Source organism: Lactuca virosa, chromosome 6, assembly GCF_052849685.1.
Source record: "Lactuca virosa cultivar CGN04683 chromosome 6, Lactuca_virosa_CGN04683_v6, whole genome shotgun sequence".
Classification (NCBI taxonomy): domain Eukaryota; kingdom Viridiplantae; phylum Streptophyta; class Magnoliopsida; order Asterales; family Asteraceae; genus Lactuca; species Lactuca virosa.
The window spans coordinates 127,869,554-127,890,412 of record NC_136431.1 but is presented as its reverse complement, the minus strand read 5'-3'; the positions used below and the strand labels follow the sequence as shown (position 1 = coordinate 127,890,412).

Genomic DNA, 20,859 nt, shown 5'->3' with positions numbered 1-20,859 from the left:
GACATATACTGCACACCCAAAAATTCTCAAATGGGATATATTTGGCTCTTGACCGAAAGCAAGTTGTAGTGGAGAATATACATGATATGAACTTGGTCTTATGCGTATCAATGATCCAGCATGTAAGATTGCATGGCCCCAAACAGAAATAGGAAGTTTGGTCCTCATTATCAATGGTCTAGCTATTAGCTGGAGACGTTTAATCAGTGATTCAGCTAAACCATTTTGTGTGTGTACATGAGCAACTGGATGCTTAACAACAATTCCTACAGACATACAATAGTCATTAAATGCTTGTGAAGTAAATTCACCAGCATTATCAAGTCTCACTCTTTTGATAGTATAATCAGGGAAATGTGCCCTTAATTTAATAATTTGGGCAAGAAACTTTGCAAATGCCATATTACGAGTTGATAATAGGCAAACATGAGACCATTTGCTGGATGCATCTATTAAGACCATAAAGTATCTAAATGGTCCAGATGGTGGGTGAATCGGTCCACATATATCACCTTGAATTCTTTCTAGAAATCTAGGTGACTCCCTTTCAATTTTCATTGGAGCATGTTTTATAATTAACTTTTCAAGGGAACAAGATGTACATGGTTTTATGCTATTGGATTGAGGGAACTTTTGGTCCTTCAATGGATGCCCGTGTGTATTCTCAATTAACCTTCGCATCATTGTTAATCCTGGGTGGCCCAACCTATCATGCCATAAACTGAATGTCCCAGGATCACAATGTTTTCCTTCTACTACCATATTTGATTCAATCATATGTATATATGTATAATGCAGACCAGAATCAAGTGTTGGTAGTTTTTCAAGCACATGGTTTTTGTCTATAATATACATATATTTCTTATTTTCAATGGTCACAGTTTTTGTGTCATAACCTTTGAAATATATGTCATTGAAACTTAATAAGTTTCTATTAGACTTTGGAGAAAATAAGGCATTTTCTATACAAAAGCTTGTACCATTTGGTAATATAAAATGGGCTTTCCCGGTTCCCTCTATCAAGTCTGCAGGACCTGATATTGTATGTATGACTGTTTTTGTTGGTACTAATTCTGAAAAATATTTCTTTGATTTCAGAATAGTATGTGTACTACCACTATCTGCTATACAAAGATCTCCAATCTTTTGTGCTCCATTTGGACTCATATTAAAATTCACATATAAAAGGAATAATAAGTGAATAAACATAATCATAATTATTATTAAAAAGAAAGCTCATTTATTGTAGGAAAGACATTACATGAAAAACAAACGAAGGAAAAACAGTTTTACTAGAACAATAATAGATTTTTTTTTAGTTTATGTCTTCCATGTCATTGCAGAAATCAACAACATTTAGTGGAGTGAATTCAACATTATCAATGAGGTTTGCTTCTTTTCCTTTTCCTTTAATGGACTCTTGATAAAGTTGACAAAGATGTGCAGGTGTGCGACAGGTCCTTGACCAATGGCCTGTGCTACCACATCTATAACATGAACCATCATATTTTTGTGATGTCCCAGTGTCATGCCTTGCCACTTTGGCCTTATCTTGTGTGTGGACATTGTTTCTTTGTGAATATTGGTAATTATTTCTTTTCTGGCTACGACCATGATTATTACCTTGTCCACGACCAGAATTATGGTTCTGATTATGGCTTTGGTTTCGATTAAAATAGCCACGACCTCTCCCTCGACCACGACCTCGCCCTCGTACACGTGTATTGTTTCGATGACAATCAATATTTGTAGCATTTTCTTCAGGAAGTGCTACTGATCCCATTGGACGAGATTCATGGTTTTTCATTAAGAGTTCATTGTTTTGCTCTGCAACGAGCAGACATGCATTCAGTTCAGAATATCTTGTGAACTTTTGCATCCGATATTGTTGCATCAAAGTAATGTTTGTTGCATGAAATGTTGAGTAAGTTTTCTCCAACATATCTTCATCAGTAACCTCTTGTCCACAATACTTGAGTTGTGAACATATTCTGAACAAAGCTGAGTTGTATTCATTTACTTTCTTGAAGTCTTGAAACCTTAGTGTTCTCCATTCATCTCTAGCATTTGGAAGTATAACTTCCTTTTGATGATCAAATCTTTCTTTCAAAAGATTCCAGAGAATACTTGGATCAGTAACATCAAGATATTCAAATCTCAACATTTCATCAATATGCTTACGAAGGAAAACTTGTGCTTTTGCTTTGTCTTGTACCAAGCAATTATTAAATTCATATATAGTATTTGAGATACCCATGGATTCAAGATGCATTTTTACATCTATCATCCATGGCACATAGTTTTTCCCACTAACTTCAAGTGCTGCAAACTCGAGCTTTGCAATGTTGGACATAATGTAACTATAAATTTTAAACAAAATAAAAATTAAAATTAAAATCCATTTATTTCAATAAATATTACACAAAAAAGAAGCGGTAAAGCTAACATTACATACAAGCCTAAAAGTAGATGAAATTCCATATTATCTTCGATGTTAAGGATTGGGATGAAAAGTAACATGACTATTATAGTCATGATTATAACAAAAGGATGAATCATCTTGAAGCTTGATTTCTTGAAATTGATTTATTTGATAGAAGAGAGAAATATTTGTTGTGGGTAAAATAAGCAGGATAAAGATGTTTATTTATGGTAAAAAAATACAGCCGTTGTTTTTGCTGTTTATAACCGTTGCATATATATTCCTGTTGTGTATATATGTATATGTATTTTATAAATCATATAATAAGACTTATAACTAATACATAACTTTACTAATTAGAAACATAAATAAATATTAGTAAATGTTTAAATAAAATTATGAAGAGTATCTAAAATATAAATAAACAGTGACATGTATAAATAAATATAATTTAAATGTTAGTGTGCACAAATAAAAGTTAGTAGCATAATATAAATCTTAGTATGCATAAATAAAAGTTAGTTGCATAATGTAAATGTTAGTTTGCATAAATAAAAATTAGTTGCATAATGTAAATGTTAGTTTGCATAAATAAAAATTAGTTGCATAATGTAAATGTTAGTTTGCATAAATAAAAATTAGTTGCATAATGTAAATGTTAGTATAAAAATTAGAATACATAAAAAAATGTTAGTATAAGAAATAAAAATTGTTAGTAGTCCATAATGTCCATAATGTATAAGTTTCATTAATTCATTAGTATTATTATTTTAATATGATTGAGGTTTTTATAATTAATAGTGTTTTTACTAAGTAATACATACCTTGATTAAGATAGATGTGATTTTCCACTTGTTTAGTAACCTTGATTAGAGCTTTCGTGCTGATAACGTGTTATTAATTAAGCGTAATTAATGTAACTATAAATCAAACCAAACTACTAACTTTGATAAGACTTTAATTGAGAAGAAAGAATATTTAGAGAGAATATGAAAGTTATATCTCTTATAACTTTTGGTGTGTTTCATTCTTTACAATAGAGGGGTATTTATACTACAAATTTTACTAACATATAATTGTAACTAGTTAGAAATGTTGACAAATTTACCATGCACCAATTATTATGTCATCCACCAATTATTTACAACAATATATATATATATATATATATATATATATATATATATATATATATATATATATATATATATATATATATAGTAAAACGTTATTAGTAGAGGCGTGGAACATAGAAACAAATGTGGTCCCCATAATATTTTAGTTTATATATATATATATATATATATATATATATATATATATATATATATAGAGAGAGAGAGAGAGAGAGAGAGGGGAGGGTTCAATTAAGAAAAAAAAGGTTGAGAATGGGGGAATCATTCTCAGTCACTCATTTATTTTTGCCGCAAAAGCCTTCGTCGTACCAGCGAAAATGGGAAAGGAATAGACATGTGTTTTCCAACAAAACATGTTTCCTTAAACTATGCTAATCATTACCTTAATATATACAAAAACATAGTTTTTTCGTTTTTTTTTAATTTTTATGAAACTATTTTTATCGAAAAATGATTTTAAATATACCAACATTCATGATTTTTTATTCTCTACAAATAGACATCCATATTGATATAGTTTTAAGATAAAATACATTTTTTTTTATATTTTCAGCTATCGTTATTCATAAGTGAATAAAAATGCATCAGGTTTTTATTACAGTACATTCGTTATTCACTTATGAATAAAAAGTATGATTAATTTTTTTTACAATTTAAGTATCATTCATATATGAATATAGCATATAATAAACATAGTATATTCATATTTTAATATTAGACGATGCATTCACTTGTGAATATTAGATGATATATTCACTTATGAATATTAAATGATATTTTCATATGTTAATATTACATAGTGTTACATGGTATATCAAATGTAAATATTACATAGTATATTCACTTGTGAATATTGAATGATATATTCAATTATGAATATTACACAATATATTCACATATGAATATTACAAGGTATTTTCACAAATATATATAATTTTTATATGTTATTTACATATGAATAACATACAGACTTGCATATTTGTTTTGTGTTTTTAATAATCATATACTGATTCAGGTGAGAAAACATATTCATATGTGAATATAACGTGATAATTTAGTTTATGCATTTCATCAAACAGTTGGAGTGCATACAAGTTAACTATTTTAAAAATGTTAAAAACATGATACTTCCGATTCAAGTTATCAATTCCAAATCATCATATACTTCCGATTTCGACTTCAGATGCGACATCCTATGTCTGATCGATTTCTCATTTTGATTTTGATTTCCGAAATCTGATTGGGAACCTGTGAGTACCGATTCCGAGTCCTTCAATGTCGACTGTGACTGCGAGTCCAGAACTCCGATTCCAATTTCATGAACAGCGAAGAAATTCTGATTCCAACTGAGTTCGTTTGCGAATCTGGGAAATTCCAATTCCAAATCCGTTATGAACTTTAACAAATGCTTGCAAGCTATGAACATTCAGAGTATTCAACAAAGAAATCGATGAAATTGATGAATTTGGGTTGTGAATCTGTCTTGAACGGCGAACCTCCCAGCCACGAAGATCGATGGTTGATTAACACTGGATGACATTGATGGTGGTTTAATTGAAGAAATCTGGATGATTGTTGAAAGTTGGAGGAGAAATTTTGATGATGAACGAACTGTTATCTAACTCTCTACAGTTACGTATTTGAGATTGAAGGTTATTATCATATTTACAAGTTTGCCACCATGTCTTTTTATGCTTAGATTAAACGAGTGGCTGAGAATGATTCCCCCATTCTCAACCTTTTTTATTTTCTCAATTGAACTTTTATATATATATATATATATATATATATATATATATATATATATATATATTCTTTAAGTAAAATAAACTAAGGTTGTGATATAGTCCACCCCATTCAAAAGTAGCGATTTTATATTTTATATTATTTGGGTTACCCTAAAATAAAATTCTGACTACGTCTGTGATTATTAGTTTTTTTAAAATATGACAATTGTTATAATTTTATATATATTTTTATATAGTTGGGAAAATAAAAAAAAATAGAAAAAAATAGAAAATTATTTAATTTCTCAAAAACTACATTGTATTTTTAACTGTTTGCGCTCAACTTTTTTTAAGAGTGATTAAACCTTTATATTATTATTATTATTATTATTATTATTATTATTATTATAATAATAATTATTATTATTATTTTGACTTTCTAGATGTAGATAATATACCACCATAATTGGTCGTTCTCGTAAATGCTAATCATTACAAGTAAATTGATGAATTAATTGATATATATATATATATATATATATATATATATATATATATATATATATATATATATATATATATATATATATATATATATATATATATATATATCAAACAATATATTTTCTTTGTCATTCTCAGAGAATAGCACTGTCCACACGTCCGCACAATAGACGTCAATCCACATTTGAACCTAACTCTCTCTCTGCATATATATATATATATATATATATATATATATATATATATATATATATATATATATATATATATATATATATATATATATATATATATAGACAAAACTTCACAAATGGTCCCTGTGGTTAGCTGGAAATTGTCACTTTGATCCAAAAAAGTTTGGACTAGCACCAGAGGTCCAAACTTTTCATTTTGTTGCAAGTTTGATCCAATTTGCTTTGAACTTTTTTATAATGACGATTTACCCTTACATTTTACTTTTTCAATTTTATTTATTTATTTAACTATTTGACTGATTAAAAAAATAAAAAAGAATTTTAAAGAAAAGACAAAACTCTCTCTCTCTCTCTAGAAAAAAAATGGGTTCATTTGAATCAGAGATACACCCGAAAAAAATTGACCGCCCATCTTCTTCTACCTTTCATCTTCATCGGCATATTTCTAAAATCCAAAATCAAACCTAAGAAATCGAGTTTGAGCCCTCATACCTTCAACAAAGCGATTGAACTATGATCAGTCCTCTATAGCCCTGTCGAAGAACGATGCAAAGATCCACCATCAGCCATGGTCACCCCTGGTTCACTTACTTCTCGTCACACACAAAACATTCACTAGAAACCTTTGGTGAATCGAGATATGAAGCTTTCATACTTCACCTTCTACCTCCTCCTTTCTAATGTCACTTCTACATTCTCCCACCTCTCTATTTTGTGTTAGGTTAAAACCCAAATCAGATATAACACAAACCAAAGTTATGAAATCGAAATTGTTTCAAGCCATAATTAACTCGTAATGAGACTCATAATAAGATTGTGGGTGATGGTGGATGTGAGGTTTGGGCAGAGGAAAGATGAAAGAAACGAGCAACAATACGGAGAGGATGAAGACTGTGACCTGATCTCCATTTGTGAAGGGGACCAATATCGGAGGAGATAGTACCAGTGAGATTATAGATCTGCCAGAAAAACGAAGGTTTACATATATGGACGATGGCGGCGAGAGTGGAGCAAGGGTTTATAGATGGACGGTGGTGGCGGAGACGATAGGGGCTGAATGTGGAGTTGAAGGCGATGTTGGCTGACGGTGACGACGGTGGTGGATTCGACGATGAGGGGTTCTTGACAAACATGAAGAAAAAATGAAGGGGAGAGAGGGAGAGAGAGAGAGAGAGAGAGAGATTAATTTTTATTTTTTTATTAGTTTTTATTTTATTTTTTTTTTAAATTTGAAAATCATAAAAACAATTACGAAAAAAGAGAAAATCATATTAACAGGGGCAAATCCGTCATTTTGAAAAAAATCAGAACAGATTGGAACAAACAAGCAACAAAATGAAAACTTTGGACCTCTGGTGCTAGACCAAACATTTTTGGACCAAAGTGGCAATTTTGAGCAAACCACAGGGACCATTTGTGCAGTTTAGTCATATATATATATATATATATATATATATATATATATATATATATATATATATATATATATATATATATATATATATATATATATATATATATATATATATATATATATATGTGTGTGTGTGTGTGTGTGTGTGATGGTTCATTTGAGATTAAAAAAAAAATCTTGAGCTTCAACCCAAGCCACATATTTCTCATTTGTTGCTCTAATGTTCCAGCGTTACGGGAGAGCGAGGTATGCTTAATCATAGATGATTATATGTCAGAGAAGTATAATCATATATGATTGTACATGTTTATACGTATATGTCTAATCATAAATGATTATACATACATGTTTGTTCACAAATTGACTAATCATATATGACTATAATGGTTGGTACCAGAAGAGTTAGTGGTGGCAGATGTGGCGGTGGTATAAGTGACGGAGGTGGCAATGGTGGGGTCAGCTGGTTGCAGAGGTGGTGGTAGTTGTGGTGGCGGCGACGGTTGTGGTGGTGGGGAAGGTGGCGGAGGTGAAAAGAACGGCGGGGTAGATAATCATTATGATTATAACTGACCCGCCGCACCGGTACGCCGGAGGGTTGGAGCGGCATATATGAATTATGTGGCTGAAGTTGAATTTCAAAATCTCTAATTTATTCTGAATCTCAAAGGAACATATATATATATATATATATATATATATATATATATATATATATATATATATATATATATATATATATATAGAGAGAGAGAGAGAGAGAGAGAGAGACATGCATTTGACGTATGTTCGTACGTTGCACAAAAGTAAAACAAATAATAAAAAATATTGATAGATCACATGAACTTCAAAACTTAGATCTAATCTAGATATCTTAATATATGTTAGTTATCAATAATAAAAACTAGATGAGGAACCCCGCTTTGCGGGGTATGGATTTGTTAACAATATAGATAATAAGGGATTGTTGATCAAGTGTTTTGGTCATTTGCGGTATGCTTTGACATGTGTTATATTTTCTTGTCGGTGTGGTCGTAGGGGAATGAAGGCTGACCGAATGAATTAAAGAAGAAAGCATAATTGAAATAAGCATAACATGTGGGTACATTAAGGGAATTAGAAGAAAGATGGTGTCTCGTGGTTACATATATATATGTAGAACACCAAAAGAACGCATAGATGTTTATGCGATAGACAAAAAAAAACAACCGTCTTCACCTTCGAATCAGCTACATGCATGGAAAATCGTTATCGGGAAGCTTTTTCATTTCTTTTTTCAGATTGTCGATCTGGTGGAATCAAATGATTCCTGTGAAGGTACGTATGGAATGGAATTGGACAAATCAGTAAGCGAAACAAAGAAAACTTAAACGATTATTAAAGCAACAAAATTCAACCAAACTAGAGACTAGAAATAGTTGAATTTACCTGGTTGGTGTTGAAGAGTGTCGATAGTTGGAGAAAGATGAACAAGATTGTGGTTGGAGTAGAAGATTGGCATTTGTGGACCACAATGAAGATGAAGAAGAAACCATATCTAGGGTCGATTCGGGTTCGATTTTAGTTCAGGTGTGAAATAGAAATAAACACAAACTAATCACTGAATTCAAGTTATGATTTTTAGTTGAAAAACAGTAAAATTCAGAAAAAACCCCAAATCACTCATACCCGTAATACGAAAAACACCCAAACAAAAACCTTAAAAAATGAAGATTTCGGATTAATAAGAATAAGAAAAGAACACACAAGAAAAAAAAAAAACTACAAAATATTTGGAACATGAGAACCCAACCTGTGTTGCAACTCTTTCACCTTCAATAAAAGTTCAGACTTCTGTTCTTTATAATTCCGAAACAAATACTCCTCCCCTTCAATCAACCCCCTCAACCCCCCACTTCCCTTTTTCAATATCTCCACTTTCTCTGATTCCATTCCGCTCTCAACCTCCAAATACCCGTTCGGATTCCCCATGCAGATATCCGCAATCGCTTTCCGAAACTCCATCTGCGAATCAAACAACTCCCGGTTTGCCGATTCCAATTGTGATTGAAGATGGGAAGAATGTTATAATATGCAAATGAATAAATGAGATTACCATAAGTGGTTTTTTTTTTAAATGTAATGTTGTAATATGAAGAAATGAAAACGGGATGCCCTCTGTTAGATAGGACCTCAAGAGAAACATAGTTAGGATTTCCGAATGTTGTATGCAATAACCCATCTTCGTAATCATATGATATGTGTATATTTAGCCATGTGTTTAGTATAGATTTTATCAATTATTAGCTAATTATTTGCATAATATGGACAAAAGGTACTTAATAATGTCTAAATTATATTTCAGTCCAGAAGACATGCTTGGAAGCAAAAAGGAAGAAGGAGAAGCAATCAGAAGCTGGAGAATGAAGAAAGAAGAACAAACCTGGAGCTACTCGGCGAGTCCAGAAGCTACTCGGCGAGTTCCAATGAATGTTCGCGAAGTAATGTCCAGAATCCTTGCCGTACACGTATTTCTCAAAGGAACTCGGCGAGTTGGATACCTACCCGCCGAGTTGCACCTGTTTTGAGATAATTATAAATAGATGATCTAATTCCGAATTAGGGAGTTTTTTTGGCATCTCTGGAGAATTACTTGCGACTGAGGAAACCCTTGGAGACCTGAAGAACCCTAATCTTTGATCTTTAGAAGACTCAAGGCGAATTAGGTTAAACTTTCCACTTATTCTTAGAAGTGAATCATGTTTAGATCAACTAAATTCGTTTTTAGCTTCTCTTTTACTGTAATCATGAGCTGAATTTTCGTAGTTTCTGTTTAGGAAAGACCAAATTACTCCTATGGTTTGATTTATACTTTGATTGATTGATTATTGGTGATTTTATTAAGTTAAGTTTGTTAAAGACCCTTATGCATTAACCATAACTATTTTCTGTTAATAGGAAGACAATTAGGCTGCATGAACATCTCTTAATTGTTAACCGCATATGATTTATGTGAAAACTTCATTATATGCCTAGGATTAGTGAATATGAAACTAGGATTAATTAGAGAATGGGTAAATTAATGTGTGAGCTTGTTTGAGACACCAACAAACAAGAGGTTAATTGAATTACTAATTTGATTAACCAATTACAAATCTTATTTAATCCAAATAATTAAACTAGGGAGTTAATTAGTTTAAACACTTGATCACTGCTTGAATTGATTAATTTCCTAAGGGTTGGTAACAGCGAATGCGAATCTAATCACTATAGTTGGTAACCAATAACAATTAATTTATTACTTTACCATAAAATTAACCATAGGAGTGAATTGGTTGGACCTAAACAGAAACCCTTTTATCAAATTTGGTGAATTTTTACTTGCTTTAGTTGATTAGTTAATTACGTGTTAGGTGGTGTGTTTAAGTTTCTAGTCTTGTAAAACTAGAGAAAACCCTTACTTTTATTACTTGTTTAGTTAAAATTAGTTACTAGTTTAATTTCCGTTCCCTGAGTTCGACACCCTACTTATTCAACTATACCACTAAAAGACAGGTTCACTGCCTTTGTATGCTAAATCTATATTTTTAGAGTAGGAATAAAACCAGTGCATTTTACACACATCAAGCTTTTGGCGTCGTTGCCGGGGAATGGTTCAAAAATTAGCATTAATATCTAGTTTTATCGATCCTTTGTGTGAGAATTATCTTGCACAAAGTTATTTTTTTAGGTAATTTAGTTGATAGGATTAGTATTCATAGTTTTCTGTTTTTAGAAATTTAATTAGATTTTTTTTTCTTTTCTTTTCTGTTTCTGCCTTAAACTCGCCAAGTGCAATCGACTCTACTCGGCGAGTCCATCGCTGATTCACAGTTTTTATTTTAGTTTCTTTTTATTCTTTTTACGCGTTTTTCTTACTTTAATTGCAGTTGTTACATGACCCGAGGATCCAATACGCCTTTGGTTCCCCCACTTGAAGATCCGGAGTCCGCTCTAAGAAAGAACAAAGGAAAAACCGTTGGAGAATCCGCTTCTTCAAAGAACTCACCTTTGAAGAATCTCAAATCCGTTTTTAGCAAGAAAAAGAGCAGCAAATCAGGAGCATCTAGCACCTCTTCCTTGGCAAACGAAGACCCAATCAAGGAAGACATCGTGAACGAGTCCGAAGGAGAAGAAAGCGAATTTGAAGAAGGTAGCGATCTAGAAGGCAACTTTGACAACACCACGGCGAACATTGATAAAGTTCCCATGGGCGAATGGAAGAAGAGGATACGGGATGATACCGGCCCGGGACATATGCAACCCGCAATTCCCGCGACTGCCACTTTTGAGCTTAAGGGTCACATTCTTGCTCAACTCAAGGAGATCCCCTTCTATGGAAAAGACCACGAAGATGACTATAAACACTTGGATGAAGTCAATGATGTAGCTGATTATTTTAATGTTCTAAATGTGCCTCGCGAAACCCAGCTGCTTCGTATGCTTCCAGTTACATTCAAAGGTGCTGCAAAGGATTGGCTCAAGTCACTCCCTCCCGGATCCATCACTACATGGGCTAAGATGAAGGAAGAATTTATTGACCAGTTTTGCCCACCCTCGAAAATAGCCAAGTTGAAGAAAGCTATCGCCAACTTTGAACAACAACCTGGAGAGTCCCTTTATGAGGCATGGGAGAGATACAAAAGTCTACTAAGGAATTGCCCACATCATGATCTTAATAGCCAACAAGAAGTCTCCATTTTCTATGATGGAGTCAATGTAACAACTAGGCAGCTCCTAGACTCACAAGGACCCCTAACAAAGAAGGCACCCCCGGTGATCAAAGAACTGATTGAAGAATTCTCTAAGCATTCTAGAGAATACCACAATCCAAGGAATGATATGACCAAGGGATCGGCTTACGCAGCTTCTGAAGATTTGTCGGCAGTTATGGCAATGTTGAAAACCATGGATAGAAGGATGGATAAAATGGATCAAACAATCCATGATATTCGGGTAGGATGTGAAAATTGCAATGGGCCTCATCTAACTAGAGATCGTGATTTGGACGAGAACGGGAATAAGAAAGTGCAAGTATGCTATTCTAGTGGTGATAGGTTCGATGACGATTGGCGAAAACCTAAGAAAGAATGGCTCCCTTATGATGAGTACAAGAAAGCGAGGGAGGAGAAATTTAGACAAAAGGCAAGGGGTTTTTACCAAAAGGAGGAGCCGGTACAAGAAAAGAAACCAAATCTAGAAGAAATGCTCACTAAATTTGTAGCTGCATCCGAAAAAAGACACAATGACCACGATGCTGCAATACAAGATACAAGAACAATATTAAGGAATCAGCAAGCATCTATTCACAACATTGAGAAGCAGCTGGGGAAACTTGCCCAACAAATGAATCAAAGAGCACCAGGAGAACTTCCGAGTAACACCGAAAACAATCCAAAAGGCGTACATATAAACATTGTCACAACTAGGAGTGGGAAGATTATAACCCCTCTGGCCCCTATTCAGAACAAAGATCCGAAGCCGGTGCAAGAAAAGGAGACAGAAGGGCAGAATCAAGATCAGAACCAGCTGAGCCCAGACCCTACTCGCCGAGTCCGCCACCTGATCAGAAAAGTCAAACTCCTATTAAGCCATATCAGCCTCCACTTCCATATCCAACCCGAGCTAGACAAGAAAAGAATGAAGAAGACTACCAAAAGTTTCTAGAACACATAAAGGCTCTTCAAATCAACATACCATTCATAGAAGCGGTTGCCCAAATGCCAAAATACGCCAAATTTCTCAAGGAGCTTCTAACAAATAGAAGGAAAATGGAAGAAGTGAAGAAGGTGGTCCTAAACGAAAACTGTTCAGCTGCTATGTTGAACACACTTCCTAAGAAGAAAGGAGATCCAGGAAGTTTAACATTGCCCTGTCAATTTGGAAACTTGGCCACCATATATGCACTAGCCGATTCGGGGGCAAGTGTAAACCTCACGCCTTATTCATTTTTCAAAAAGTTAGATCTCCCCGAGCCAAGACCCATTCGCATGGCAATCCACCTAGCAAACAAAACGGTTACATTTCCTAGGGGAATCTGTGAAGATCTTTTGGTAAAGGTGGATAAGTTCGTGTTCCCTGCGGATTTTATAATTTTGGACATGGAAGCGGATCCTCAAGTCCCGATCATCCTTGGAAGACCTTTCCTTAACACCGCAAGCGCTATAGTTGACATGCGAGATTCAAAACTTACTCTACGGGTGGGAGATGAATCAGTCACTTTCGGGGTTGATCAAGCTATGTGCATGCAAGGAACAGTGATGACACGGCATTTTCAATTGATATGCTGGATGAATTAATGGAGGAATGGAACAATGAAGAACCAAACAAGTCCACCATCGCCTTTGATGAAGAACTTGATGCTGAAAGAGACCTACTGGACATAGAGAGACTGCTGGAAGAAGCTGATTATAATGAACTAATAAAAACCACTGAGCAGCCTACTCGCCGAGTAGCCCCGATCTACTCGCCGAGTCCATATGAAGAACCCAGAGTTATCGCGAATTCTGACCAGGACTCGACGAGTCCCTTCACTGGACTCGATGTGTTCACCATGCAGAACATGAAAATAGAGCTGAAATCGCTACCAGATCACTTGGAGTACGCATTCCTTGAAGATGGCCAACAAAAACCTGTTATAATAGCTTCTGACCTCTCCAAATCTGAAAAAGAAGAATTAGTCCATGTCCTAAAGAAGAGAAAGAGTGCCATTGCATGGAGTATCACCGATATCAAGGGAATAAGCCCCTCTTATTGCTCTCACAAGATCAACCTGGAAGAAGAAGCAAAGCCGGTAGTGCAACACCAAAGAAGACTGAACCCGAACATGCAAGAAGTGGTCAAGAAGGAAGTAGTCAAGCTTTTAGATGCGGGGATCATTTATTCTATTTCCGACAGTCCATGGGTTAGTCCTATTCAAGTGGTGCCCAAGAAAGGCGGGATGACGGTCGTAGCAAACGAGAAGAACGAGCTTATTCCGACCCGAACGGTAACCGGTTGGCGAGTGTGCATCGATTATCGAAAACTAAACGATGCCACTCGTAAAGACCATTTTCCTTTACCTTTTATTGATCAAATGCTTGAAAGATTGTCCGGCCATAGCTACTATTGTTTCTTAGATGGATTTTCGGGTTATTTCAAATACCCATAGACCCAATTGACCAAGAAAAGACTACTTTCACTTGCCCGAGTGGGACTTTTGCCTATCGCCGCATGCCCTTTGGGTTATGCAATGCACCTGCGACATTTCAAAGGTGCATGACGGCCATATTCCATGACATGGTGGAAAAATTCATGGAAGTATTTATGGACGATTTTTTTTGTTTTTGGATCTTCCTTCCATGATTGTCTTGCTAACCTGGATCTAATGCTTGCAAGGTGTGAAAAAACCGATTTAGTCCTCAATTGGGAAAAATGTCACTTTATGGTTAAAGAGGGTATAGTCTTGGGCCACAAGGTATCCAAAGCGGGAATTAAGGTGGATCGGGCAAAAATAGATACAATTGCTAAATTACCCCACCAACTAATGTAAAGGGCATTAGGAGTTTTTTAGGTCACGCGGGTTTTTACCGCCGTTTCATAAAAGATTTTTCTAAAATAACTAGACCTCTAACACAATTACTTTTAAAAGATGCACCATTTAATTTCACTAAAGAGTGTTTAAAGGCCTTTGAATTTCTGAAAGAAAAATTAACTAATGCCCCGATCATTATTGCCCCGAATTGGAACCTACCTTTTGAAATAATGTGTGACGCGAGCGACTTTGCATTAGGAGATGTACTTGGCCAAAGGGTTGATAAGCACTTTCGACCCATTTATTATGCAAGCAAGACTTTGAATCGGGCCCATGAAAATTACACCACAACTGAAAAAGAATTACTAGCCGTGGTGTATGCTTTTGAAAAATTCCGCCCTTATCTTATTTTATCTAAAACCATTGTTTTTACTGACCACTCTGCTATTAAGTACTTGTTTGCCAAGCAGGATGCAAACCCAAGATTGATACGTTGGGTTCTACTTTTACAAGAATTTGATATCGAGATACGCGATAAAAAGGGAATGGAGAATGTAGCTGCCGACCACTTATCAAGACTAGAAAACCCGCATTTGGAAGCATTGGAAGAAGATCAAATTGGAGATGACTTTCCGGACGAGTACATTTTAGTGACCACGGGGGAGGAGCCATGGTTTGCAGATATAGCTAATTACTTAGCTACCAAGTATATTCCAAAAGATTTTACCCGCCAACAAAAGAAGAAATTCTTTTCAGAAATAAAATACTACTTTTGGGACGAGCCATATGTTTTCCGAAGCTGCGCGGATGGGATCATAAGGAGATGTGTATTTAGGAAGGAAAGCCGAAAATTTTTGGAGCATTGCCATAGCGGGCCCACCAGTGGACATCATGGAGCACATTACACGGCTAAGAAGATATTTGATATTGGGTTTTATTGGCCCACAATTTTTAAAGATGCTACCCAATATGTCAAAGAGTGTGATGTATGCCAAAGAGCGGGAAACATATCATCCCGAAACGAGATGCCACAACATAGTATTCAAGTGTGTGAAGTGTTTGATGTGTGGGGGATCGATTTCATGGGACCATTTCCAATGTCAAAAGGGAACAAATATATTTTGGTGGCGGTTGATTATGTATCCAAATGGGCGGAGGCACAAGCTTTACCAACTAATGATGCTCGGGTGGTGGTGCGCTTTCTAAAGAAGTTATTCTCAAGATTTGGAGTCCCTAAAGCTCTTATTAGTGACCGGGGCACTCACTTTGCCAATGATCAATTAGAAAAAGTGTTAAGAAAATATGGGGTAACCCATAAATTCTCTACATCTTACCATCCACAAACTAGTGGGCAAACTGAAGTGACGAATAGAGCATTAAAAAGAATTTTGGAGAGATCGGTGGGTAGCAATCGAAAGGAATGGTCGGATAGGTTAGATGATGCACTTTGGGCCTTCCGAACAGCTTTCAAAACACCTATTGGTACTACACCATATAGGCTAGTTTATGGGAAGCAATGTCATTTACCGGTAGAAATAGAGCATAAAGCTTTTTGGGCTTTAAAAATGTGCAATTTTGATGTAGCTGAACTTAGAACCAACCGGTTGATGCAAATGAATGCTCTTGAAGAACTTAGGAATGAGGCTTACACTAGCTCCTTGATTTACAAAGAAAAAACCAAGAATTGGCATGACAAAAGAATCAAGGGTAATAAAGACTTTCACGAAGGGCAAAAAGTGTTACTTTTTAATTCAAGGCTCAAACTCTTTCCGGGCAAGCTAAAGTCACGATGGGATGGTCCATTTATCGTGAAGAAATTTTTTCCACATGGAGCTATTGAGTTATTATCAAGAGATGGCACTCCTTTCAAAGTTAATGGACATAGGGTGAAAAAATATGAAGAAGGAATCCCGAGGAATGAAGAACTTGAAGAAGGGCTGATGCTGGAAGGCATGGCAGAAACGTAGAGCGGGAAGGAGTCCAGCTAACGACTCCTTAAAAAGAAGCATTTCCGGGAGGCAACCCGAGTTTAGAGTTTGCATTTCTTTTCCCTTTATTTTTCTTTTTGTTTTTCACTTTTAGGATCTGTTTTTTTTTTTCAATCTTCTTCTGAAATTATGCTTAACATGATTGCTTGAGGGCAAGCAATGCTCAAAGTTTGGGGTGGTGGCTTAAAAAATCGAGTTTTTTTCAAACTGAATGATGAACTCGCCGAGTTCATAAATTACTCGGCGAGTACTTTTTGAAATCCACGAAAAATCGCGAACTCGCGTTTCTACTCGGCGAGTAGGTGTTCCTAGTCGACGAGTCCACGTATTTACTTGATTTTTTTTTACAATCTGCAAATAGGGTTTCTTTTACCCTAATCATTTTCACCAGCCGCCTCCCAAGCATACTCGCCGAGCATTTTGTTTTCTCTCAAGCAACTCCTTTGATTTCTCGCTGAATCTTCATCTACAAAGCCAAAGAAATCATGTCCAGAAGAGGCCAAAGCTCTAGAGGAGGAGGTTATGGAGACATTCCATGGCTTGCCTTCCCACGAATTACTTCAAGGTCTTCGCAAGCTCGGGCGAAAAACAGATTGGATACGCTGAAACAGAAAGAGATTTACCTCCCCAATGCAATTAATTGGGATTGGCTGAGTCAGACTGGGTTGGAAGAGGAGTCAACACCCTACTTGGTGAAATCTTTTGAAGTGAGAGGAGCAACAATAATCTGTGATGGGTGGATGCAGCTTTTCAAAATGCAAGAACCCGTATTTAAGGAACTGTGCTCGGAATTCTTTGCTACTATCTCGTTCCGGGGTGGTAGTGAATACTATAACCCAAATGTTATCACTTTTTGCCTTGGAGGGGAGCTGCGCCAGTGCAGCATAGTAGAACTTGCTTGGAGGGTAGGTCTTTATGATCAAAACCTCATTATGTCGGAGGACTTTGAAACACTTTTGGAGCAATGTCATAAGGATCTTCCCGAGGAAGTCGTTGCCTCCACTTGGTGGAATAGTATTGCAAATCGGGTTTATATTCCCTCTTCTGCTCAGGAAGGCCATATCCGTTCTCCGATCCATCATCTTATCCACCGCCTCATTGCTAGCACCATCAACATGAGGAAGGATGATGACAAAGTCTCTACTCTCGATATTTTCTACTTGTAGAGCATAATCACCCCGGAAGTTTTTTGCAACTTGCCTTATTGTTTGGCAAAATATCTTGCGGATGGAGCGGTGAAGGAAAAGATTACCTCCAAAATTAATGGGGGTATGTTTGTTACAAGACTAGCAAGATCGTATGGGGTTTTGGATATGCAAGAGGCAAGGGCATTAATAGTAATTTCTCCTCCTCCATTTAGCACTACATTATTCCGGAGGGCAAGGATTGCGGAGAAGTTTGGGGATTCATATGCAATCCCACTTGAAGATGAGGTGATTGTTCCCGAGGAGCCGGGAAGAAGAGTTAGGCAAAGGAGGGAACGGGCCCGAGAAGACCCACTGGTTATCCCGGTGGAAGACGAGGATGAGGGGTGGAATAATGTGGAGATTAGGACCTTGTTTGTTTTCTTTCACTTGTGGTTGTTTGTTTTCCAGGTTTGAAGATTAGGATACATTTAGGAGTCTCATTGGTCAAGGCTAAAGTGAGGGTTGGTTTAGATGAGAATGTGAAATGTTACATTTAAGGTTGAGTCCGTTAGGAATAAGAGTGACAAAATGCGTTATTACTGAAGAAAATAAAAGAAGAGTCACTGAAGTGTCATGTTTCAGCACCTCAGCCAAGGATAAACAGCAGAAAAATTAATTTTCGACTCAGCGTTCAACTCGCCGAGTGCACCTACGGTACTCGCCGAGTTTATGTGCAATTCCATGATTTTCTGCTGGAGTCCTGTCTACTCGCCGAGTTCACGGTTGACTCGCCGAGTCCCTCAACGTTTCACTCTCAAGATCTGTTTTGGGCACATTCACTGCAGCTTTTATCCATATTTTCGTGAAGATTCATCCCTGGAAGATTTCTGAGAGCTTTGTCCTAAACAATTGGAGCTATTTAGATGTTTACCACACGCGACATGATACCCAAGGCATGGATGAGTTGTTTCCATGTCTAAAGTCATTCAAAGTTTGAGCTTTACATGAAGAGTATCAACCTCGTGACTACTATCCCAGGGGAGTTTGTTCCAATTCCCTTTATATTTTATTTTTTTTCCTTTTTATGAATAACATACAATGGGGACATTGCATAAATTAAGTGTGGGGTAGGGGGTTGGTTACATTTTAGTCAACTTAGAATCCTAATTTAGGCTTAATTTTTTTCAAAAATCTTGCATAAAAAAATTGCTTACGACTTAACTTAGAAAACTATGGTAAAAGTAATTAGGATTCCATGTTAGAATTATGTTGATGATTGCATGAAGACCTAAATGTTTAGTTGAGCCTATATACGTTCTAGTGCATTTGTGGCCTCCTTATTCTAGTGAAATCATGGGACAAAAACACGACCTTGCTTAGTTTGAAAGATGCAATATGTTTAGCATCATGTACCAGAAATGTATCCAGGAAAATTTTATTTTTAACCAATAAAGGTTGAATTTGAGCGCCCCTGCTTAAGCATGTAGGTTTTTGAGTGATAAAAAAAAGTGAGGTACATGTAAAAAAATAAAAAATAAAAAATAGAGAGAATTACAAGAAAAAGTTTGAAGAATTTTTGGAGCATCAAAGTCAAAGTATGAAGATCAAAGATAAAAAAAAAAAATCTGAAGAAATTCAAAAATTGAAGATACCCAAAAATCAAAGATCAAATTGTCAAAGAAGTGAAGAATTCCAAAGAGCTTCATAGTGGTATCATAAATTGTAATTTTCTAGATTATGTATGCTTGGGTTGCTCAACCAAAAATACCTTGAGGATTAGGAAGTTTTCTGCGGATGGATTCGGAGGGATGCATAAAATGAGCATTGTTCAGAATAAGTGGGCGAATGTTTATGAGGATTGTGAGTATTTAGAGTATTGGGGGGTCTTTAGGAAAATTTTAGACACAAATGCATGCGTTGCGGTCTTGGCATAATGGCTGGGTTCAATTGGAATTGTCTTATGTGATTCTAGTGTGCTAAAATTCGGTTTTGCTTGGGGGCAAGCAAAAGTCAAGTGTGGGGTATTTTGATATTTGCATATTTAGCCATGTGTTTAGTATAGATTTTATCAATTATTAGCTAATTATTTGCATAATATGGACAAAAGGTACTTAATAATGTCTAAATTATATTTTCAGTCCAGAAGACATGCTTGGAAGCAAAAAGGAAGAAGGAGAAGCAATCAGAAGCTGGAGAATGAAGAAAGAAGAACAAACCTGAAGCTACTCGGCGAGTCCAGAAGCTACTCGGCGAGTTCCAATGAATGTTCGCGAAGTAATGTCCAGAATCCTTGCCGTACACGTATTTCTCAAAGGAACTCGGCGAGTTGGATACCTACTCGCCGAGTTGCCCCTGTTTTGAGATAATTATAAATAGAGGATCAAATTCCGAATTAGGGAGTTTTTTTTTGGCATCTCTGGAGAATTACTTGCGACTGAGGAAACCCTTGGAGACCTGAAGAACCCTAATCTTTGATCTTTAGAAGACTCAAGGCGAATTAGGTTAAATTTTCCACTTATTCTTAGAAGTGAATCATGTTTAGATCAACTAAATTCGTTTTTAGCTTCTCTTTTACTGTAATCATGAGCTGAATTTTCGTAGTTTCTGTTTAGGAAAGACCAAATTACTCCTATGGTTTGATTTATACTTTGATTGATTGATTATTGGTGATTTTATTAAGTTAAGTTTGTTAAAGACCCTTATGCATTAACCATAACTATTTTCTGTTAATAGGAAGACAATTAGGCTGCATGAACATCTTTTAATTGTTAACCTCATAGGATTTATGTGAACACTTCATTATATGCCTAGGATTAGTG

The 20,859-nt window shown here is 35.6% G+C and overlaps 2 protein-coding genes and 1 non-coding gene across 3 annotated transcripts; 2 read left to right on the top strand and 1 right to left on the bottom strand.

The window, feature by feature from the left end:
- The first annotated feature begins 9,697 nt into the window (after positions 1 to 9,697).
- On the top strand, positions 9,698 to 13,711 carry LOC145121931 (uncharacterized). The gene is made up of 4 exons (XM_079057611.1): positions 9,698 to 9,708; positions 11,303 to 11,983; positions 12,143 to 12,789; positions 12,879 to 13,711. The coding sequence occupies exons 1-4, from the start codon at positions 9,698 to 9,700 to the stop codon at positions 13,709 to 13,711; spliced, it is 2,172 nt and encodes a 723-aa protein (XP_078913737.1).
- LOC145123126 (small nucleolar RNA R71) lies at positions 11,982 to 12,088 on the bottom strand. The gene has a single exon (XR_013715003.1). It is a non-coding gene; the product is annotated as a small nucleolar RNA R71 (small nucleolar RNA).
- On the top strand, positions 13,711 to 16,892 carry LOC145121930 (uncharacterized). The gene is made up of 3 exons (XM_079057610.1): positions 13,711 to 14,407; positions 15,043 to 16,135; positions 16,424 to 16,892. The coding sequence occupies exons 1-3, from the start codon at positions 13,711 to 13,713 to the stop codon at positions 16,890 to 16,892; spliced, it is 2,259 nt and encodes a 752-aa protein (XP_078913736.1).
- Positions 16,893 to 20,859: the final 3,967 nt, after the last annotated feature.